At 47.5% G+C, this 7,500-nt stretch overlaps 1 protein-coding gene across 16 annotated transcripts in view; it reads left to right on the top strand.

The window, feature by feature from the left end:
- The window catches only part of LOC126576071 (ryanodine receptor), a 38,363-nt gene that overhangs the window by 3,079 nt on the left and 27,784 nt on the right, over nucleotides 1-7,500 (top strand). For all 16 annotated transcript variants that reach the window (XM_050237167.1, XM_050237165.1, XM_050237162.1 and 13 more), the window contains exons 2-3: nucleotides 4,794-5,335; nucleotides 6,647-6,850. In XM_050237167.1, coding sequence (XP_050093124.1) covers nucleotides 5,282-5,335; nucleotides 6,647-6,850 — 258 coding nt within the window. In that variant the 5' untranslated portion in view covers nucleotides 4,794-5,281. The remainder of the gene's footprint in view (nucleotides 1-4,793; nucleotides 5,336-6,646; nucleotides 6,851-7,500) is intronic.

Below are 7,500 nucleotides of genomic sequence, written 5' to 3'. Positions count from 1 at the left end.
AGAATGAAATGAAATCTTTTCATGCATTTTCATTTACAAAGAGGCTTTCCCTTCATAAGAGCGGACTTAAGAATATTAAATATCTTTATGTTTTGTGTCTCGTGACCATTTTTTTCCTTTTATCAAAGGACATCAAATCACAAAAACCCAAATCAAAGGACATCCGACCAACCTAAAGAATCGTTTGGCATTAAAATGTAAAGCAACTAAATCGGAAATCACCCCCAGCTTGTATTAAAAGTAGCAATGATTTCAATTTAAGTGCTCTGGTCGACTACGAACGGACAGACGTTGTGCTGGCCCTGAAGTCCTTGAACGCCACGATCCTTGTGCAGCGATAGCGAACGTGTACACACTCACTGTTTAGTATTCCAGTCGCATTGTCTCGCTCGCGGTGGTGGCAAATAAATAGAGAAATTCCCAACAACAACACCGCCAATACTCTCCAGTTCTCCAACTCCATTGTCCTTTCGTCTCACTTCTCGTCCAAGTGATTCCTATTAAGCCATACTGTCTCTTTCTTCCTCCTCTGCTTGTCTTGCCAATCACCGACCAACCAACCGAGTAGGAAGACAATTCCCTGAACGCTTGTCGTGGGAGCAATCGTGGACTATCGGATTGTATCGGACACCACGAGGCACAAGTAAGTGCTGGTGTAGCGCATGGCACGGTACAGCGAAGGTCACGAATTGCGGCAATCTCAGCCAGCCGGAGAGTTCCTCCAGCAGCGGGAAATCGGGTCGAACAACGCGAACCATCTTCCCAGCAACTGTGAACTCGTTCTACTACTCTTCGCGCATGCATGCAATGTGCTTCGGTGCCATGTCGGCGAATAATAATGAATTGGTACTAAGTCACACGTACGGTACGTGTGCGCGATGGGTGCTGATTGCTCGTTGCATACTCCCACAACGATTTGTTATCCTTTCTTCTTTTGATTTAACAAAACAACCACATACGTGCCCGGGCCCGGGGGGCCCAGTGGTGTGAAAACAATTTGAGAAATTAAAGCAAACATTTCGCCTCCCCCGAGTTGGGGTGGGGCATTAGTGAGTCGACATTATGAAGAGCATTACAGTAATTACACGAAAACAGCATCATTCACTGTTATTGCTCCGTGGAATGATGATTGAAATTACACAAACACTCGAGTGGATTCCATTAAATTGGCGTTTGTTTCTGTTCTTCAACAACTTTTTCCACTTTGATTCCACTTTTGATCTCGAACTGTACTCAAGCCAACGAGGCTGGCTATAAGATTTTGGCAACTTGTTGCTTGTTCATTTGAAAAAGATATCCTAAGAAAGGTTGGTAAATAAAACCTCCCTGGTAAATAAAACAGGAAGTCACAACCTTATCCGCACTTTGCTACGGCAACGAAGCCCATTAGCCGCTCTAATTTATGAGCATGTTGGCCACCGAGGCTAGCCTTCCACCGATTCGACAGCTGGCCTGGCTGCTCCCCAAAAACCACTCAAGACCCACTCCAAATGAAGCGGAAATGAAACGACTCACTAATTGCTGCTCTACTCGACGGTGCCCCATCACCGCACCGGCGGATCCGAAGCCATTCATTAACGGCAGGACATATAATTTATCCCTTTTGACAGTAAGTTCCTTGTGAAGGTGAAGACCTAGACCCAGAACCCGTGGAACGGGAGATAAGTCATCATTAGTCGCCCGGCACCCAGTCGTCGTCTTATCAAATACCCTCGTAAAGCATTAGCTCGGCCATAAAGTTCAAAAAGCGAATCACCGTGACCTGCACACTGAAGACACAAATTGGATTCGTTTCGGGGAGCAAAACAGCTTTGCTTTAAAGACTCGGCATCGGCTGAATTCAAAATACACATCAAATGGACCGCAAAAACATCTCGGTGAACCAAATAAGCCCAGTCGTTGTCGTCGTCGTTGTCCCAAACTGTGGTTTGACCGGTTGGCCGGTATTCAAGCACTCAAAGTTTTGTCGTGTGGCTTGGTGCCAACTTCAGGTTGACTTCCACATTTTACGACAAGACAAGCGTGAAACCGAGCACATTGAATGGTAAAGTTTTGTTGCCTTAATTTGTGTGCTTATGACGTTCTTGTATCAGATTGTTCCAACAAAACGGGGCAACCAGAATAATACAAAATGACATCACGATGATGTGGCAGATAAAAAGGAAAAAAATGATGCGAAGATAAGCGAACCAATTTGTGTTCGACCAAAGTTCGTGTTTGATTCTTACGACAAAACAGACAATCCCCCCCCTCCGCCCCGAAAAAAGGGACGCAAAACATTGGGTTTTCTGTTGGCTCAATAAACATTGCATATCCAACAGCCTCCAAGCCCCAAACAGAGGTTTCTGGCGCCTCAGGGACCAACCTCTTTGCATCATCACTCGCTGCCATCGATTTTCCGGATAATCCGATTAGGAAGCGAGCTGAAACGAGCCCAAGCAGCAGTGGCTGAGCTTTTACATCATCTCTCGCCGAGGTTTGCCATCATCCAGCAGCCCTTCTTGTGCCCCTTTTTCCGGTGCCCGCGGATAAAATCGATCGACCTGAAAGAACCCACGTGAGTGCGAGAAGAAGCACACAGACACAACAGGGCACCCGGGGAAATAAATAAGACACCAAGAATGAACGGAGAAATACTTCGATGCACATGATTTGTTCGAAGAACCGGCACGCTTTTGATCACCTTATATCCGGCACACCCTATCCTTCGGTGAGAATGTCCGGAATTTAAACGGTAGCTGCTCAGTTGTGGAACGCAATAACGATTTGCAGTAAACCGTTACGCAAATCCTCCTCGCGATGGGTTTGATATCTCATAATCAACTCCACTACATGGAAGAGGAAAGAAAAAGGCAGCACAGCACCTCCACCAGTCTGACGATTTCATGCCAAGTTCCAGCGAAATGGGCGTCTAGGAAAGGCGTGCCACATAATGGTCCGTTGACATGCACCAAGTAATGGAGGAAATCGAAATTGCTTTCCCACCGCACCACACCGCACGGCAAAAGACAACGTCTAGAACGCCCGGTACGTAACCTTGACCAACTTTGCACAACACGCCGGCGGGCACATCGGCCACAAATCAATCTTATCTTGCCAAAAACTTTCTCCAACCTTCGCTATTGTTGTTGTCGCAGAGGAAGCGCTCGTGCACCATGTATCCTATGCCATAAATTGTTGGAAAGTTTTTCACTCCCCAAAAAGCCCCATTTCGTGTGTTGTAGCTTGTTGTTTTGGTTGGATTTTGATGACTTTTTCTGGTTGAAAATGGTGCTGACTTCAGCGTAAGTCAACCATCCATCGGTTATGTTGATATCAAGAAAAGATTTCAACAGAAATCGTACAACGCGGAAGGGCTCTCTTCTGCATCACTGGTCCGAGGGAGACGCACGATGTACAAATATTTACCCTTCGTGGTCCACGTGGCTGCCACTTTCGATGGTCCGATCGATGTCGGAAAATCTCGAAGGAAAAAAAATTGGGCTCTGCTTCTTTGCTGTCGACAGCAGAAAGCACACATCTTAGAACACACGTTGGCACGTATGGTGCTAACACATGACCTCAACGAAAGGCGAAGGCCAATAAAAGCCAAAGCCACCACCGCATCGCCGTCAACACGGTCGCTCATCGTCACCCATCTTAATCGTAGCTCTCCCTGCCAAACGGAGTCTCCTTGGATGGGGGTTTTTTTTGGGCCGATAAATGCTCCGGAAAAAAGGTTGCTGCCTCCGGAAAACTGGGAAGCAGGGGCGGCATCTAAGCAAGCCGCACACATGCCCGACAACAGTTCGTTCCGTCCCGGTCCATTGCTCCACAGGAAGCTGCGTTCCGATAATATTTTTTTTTTTCGTTTTTTCACTTCTTCGACTTCTTATTGGTCTTCCACTTTTAGCTATGATTCCGGACGGCGTGCAGGGATGCTGCCGGTTAGCGAAATACAGCTGTGTGCTTGCGAGGGAGTTGCGAAAAACTGTTGCATGCCCTCGAGCAGCGGATTCGGAGGCGTTTTCGGCTTCGAGAAGGATTTGCGGCTGCCCCCGGCTCCCCATTTTTCTAATGCATCGGAACGTTGGCATGCTCTGCTGGCGGACCGTAGTCGTGCCGTGGTCGTTAGAGGCTTAGGAGACACCACCGTGCCGGCTGTTGCTTCAGGTTTTGGGTTTCAGATCCGGTGGCAAGATGTAACCGGCGTGAGTTATGACCCAGACAATGTGGGATTACTCTTACTCGGAAATTAATGTGACTAGTGAGAGGGAGGACGTGTTGTGAGGGTTTTTTGTTACGGGTTAAATTATCATATTTTATGCTTTATGTTGGGGACTCGTCCAAAACTGAGGGACTCGTCGTCGCAGGACATTGTTGAGGGCACATCTGTTGATTTATGAACTGTTTTTATCCTTTCTTTAATTAATTCTTCCGTTTTTGTCCATTAAATGTAATACTATCAAGACATAAACACTAATACTTTCTAGTAGATGGACATTCTTATGAATATTCGTTCGTTTTACGATACATTTCGTATCAAATTACACATTTTAACCGATTGTCTTTCGTTTTTTTATACTTCCAGACCATGGACCAGAGAGCACGCCCGCTGAATTGTCCAGCAAATCTGTTCCCCAACCAAGTTGCTCCAGCTCACCCTTCACATCCCCATCACTTCTCTCACCATTTTTCAACTCTCCATTGTCCCTGCTCAGTGTCCACCAAGGACCAACTTTCCAAGCATTTGGCACAACTTTGGTTTTCAATTGTCTTATTTTTTCATCCCTTCCCCGTAACACAACTTGCAGAAACTCCTACTACAACGACCAAGAAGACGAGCACCAAACGCGGCAACGACAACGATAAAGACGACGACGACGGCGGCCAAAACGTTGCTCGGCCCAGGCTACGAAACACCGAAACCGATTCATACGAACCGAAATTGACCACATTACGTACGTGTGCACGTAGAGCGAGAGAGAGAGAGACGGTGTGCTGTGGTCAAGGATTATGGCCAGATGGTGAGACGGATGGTGAGCAGTGCAGCCGGTAGCGGAAAGCAGTGCTAGTGAGAAAAGAGGAAACGTGATCGTAGTGCCCGTATTCTGGGACAAAAACCAAAGCCAGTGCCAGTGCCAGAGAGTGTTGTTGTTGTTGTGTAGTGTGTCACAAGCGGTGCTGCTGCTGCTGCTGCTGCTGCTACTAAAAGGGTCACAGCAGCAGCTCGAGAGCTGGAGCTTTGCTGGAGGAATTCTGCCCAAAAGCTGCCAAAATAGAGCCAACGTAGAGCAACACCATGGCTGAAGCAGAGGGAGGATCCGAGCAGGATGATGTTTCATTCCTGCGTACGGTAAGTGTCTAGCGCGCCTTCTTCCAGCAAGCAAGCAAGACTTCCCACCAAATTCCCAGGGATTCAATTAACCGGTGCGCGTCGGTGTAATTGAATTAAACGGTTTCAATGTTCCAATAATGACGATCGCGTAAAGTCAGCGTCAGGACGAGGTGTAAACGAGGGCGTGAAGCAATTGTTAAAACCACTCCCTAGCCCTCAACCACCTCGATGTCGAGCCGTTGGAACGGAAGCCGAAATTTTCCAATTAGGCGCGGTTCGGCGCTCCATAAACCAATCGCCATTAAAAGGGATGCAAACCTCAAAGCCTCCCCCAAAGTCGGTTAAGCCTCGGTTGGTTGCTGTTAACCACCTCGTGGAGGCGTGTCACACAAACACGCACATACAGCCACAGGGGCTTGGTCTTCGTGGTGTGGTCCAGGCCAGCAGCAAATATTTAAGATTTATCGCCTTCGACAGCGAGTTGCCGAGCGTACGTGCGTAATGCCAGAGCGCCTGTTGTCGTGGATGTCGTTGCGGTGGCGGAATCGTTTGCATTATTTATGCATCAATCACATCGGCACCACCCGCAACACCACCACCACCACCACGAGCACCACGAGAGAGGCGCGGTGATGAATAGGATTCACCTTTTTCGGGGTCCGTGTCCCAGTACGTGTTAGGTAATGGGCTTGTTGCATAAGTTATGCGCTCCTTTAATCAAACACACGTTAACCTTTTGATTGCTTTTGCTCGGTGGCGCGATGATCTTTCTTTTTTTTTGTTCCTTTTCATCGTCTTCACATAATCTGGTTTTTGTTCCCGTATTCATTCACTTTTGACTTTCGACTGTTTTTCTGTTCTTAGAACTTCCAGTGTAGCTTCCATTTCCTTTGCTTTGGAAGATCGTATTCAATCTCATTGAAGATAGCCAAATGTTTTAGGAGAATTTGGTTATTTAACTGTCATTAGAAGTTGCGCAATTTTTATTTCAGTTCCACGCTCATACTTGTAAGCAAAATTTCTTTACAACTATTAAAAGTAATTAAAAAAATGTTAAACATTCCCTTCGCAAACTGCCACCTTTAGGCACGTTTTTCACCAAAAAATTAACTTTGAAATTGATTTGCCTCTTCAAAGTTGCTCATCGCATCATCATCACCATCATCATCGTCGACACATTAACGAATCCGGGAGGCCTCGAAACGGAGAAGTCAAACTTTGCTTGCAAATTTCCATTTCTTAATAAACTCTTCTTCTAATGCTCTCATTCTCTCATTCTCTCGTCTCTCGTTTCCAACCAACGAACAACAAAAAAAAAAACGCACACAGGAAGACATGGTGTGCCTGTCCTGCACGGCCACCGGGGAGCGTGTCTGCCTGGCGGCCGAAGGGTTCGGCAACCGGCACTGCTTCCTCGAGAACATCGCAGACAAGAACATCCCACCGGACCTATCGCAGTGCGTGTTCGTGATCGAGCAGGCCCTCTCGGTGCGTGCACTGCAGGAGCTCGTGACGGCGGCCGGATCGGAAACGGTAAGTAATTTTGCTCCCTTGCTAGCCCATGCCCGCGAGGAGTGTGGCGACGACGAGTTCCGCGATCTCGCGACAACAACACACGCGCCCTTCCGCACCCCCATTTTTGGGGGTCTGGTTTCCTTCTTGGTAGTTGTGCAAGTAGCGAGCAATAGAGAAGAGGGCAGGAGGCCAAATGTGGCGATGGTTCCTGGATTTTCTTTTTTTTTTTTTGTTTTTACATTCCACGAGTTTTGCACCCACCACCAAACGCTCTGTTGTTTTTTTGCTCCCCACCCCCACAAACACATAGCCCCGTTTTGAACCCGCCCCCGTTTCCACCCACCCCAGTAGCAGATTCAGCACACATACACACAGTGTAGCACACGACACAACCGATCACACGCTCGATACGCACACTGTTTTGCACAAAGTAATGAAGCGGATAAAGAATTGGCCATTTTGTAAGCACCAACCGCAGCGCACACCAAACCGACACCCGGTAGTGGCCACTAGAATGTAGATAGAAAAGGGGGAAAAAGAAGGGATGGAGGGAAGGAGGGAGGGAGAGGAAGGAAGGAGGTGTGTGGTATTTGCGTGTGGTGTGGTGAGTAGTTTAGCATAAATTATCGATTAGCGAAGCGAATAATGGGTTTCCGTGCAAACCTCCG

Source organism: Anopheles aquasalis, chromosome 3 (assembly GCF_943734665.1).
Source record: "Anopheles aquasalis chromosome 3, idAnoAquaMG_Q_19, whole genome shotgun sequence".
Classification (NCBI taxonomy): domain Eukaryota; kingdom Metazoa; phylum Arthropoda; class Insecta; order Diptera; family Culicidae; genus Anopheles; species Anopheles aquasalis.
This window is presented reverse-complemented; position numbering and strand designations above follow the sequence as displayed.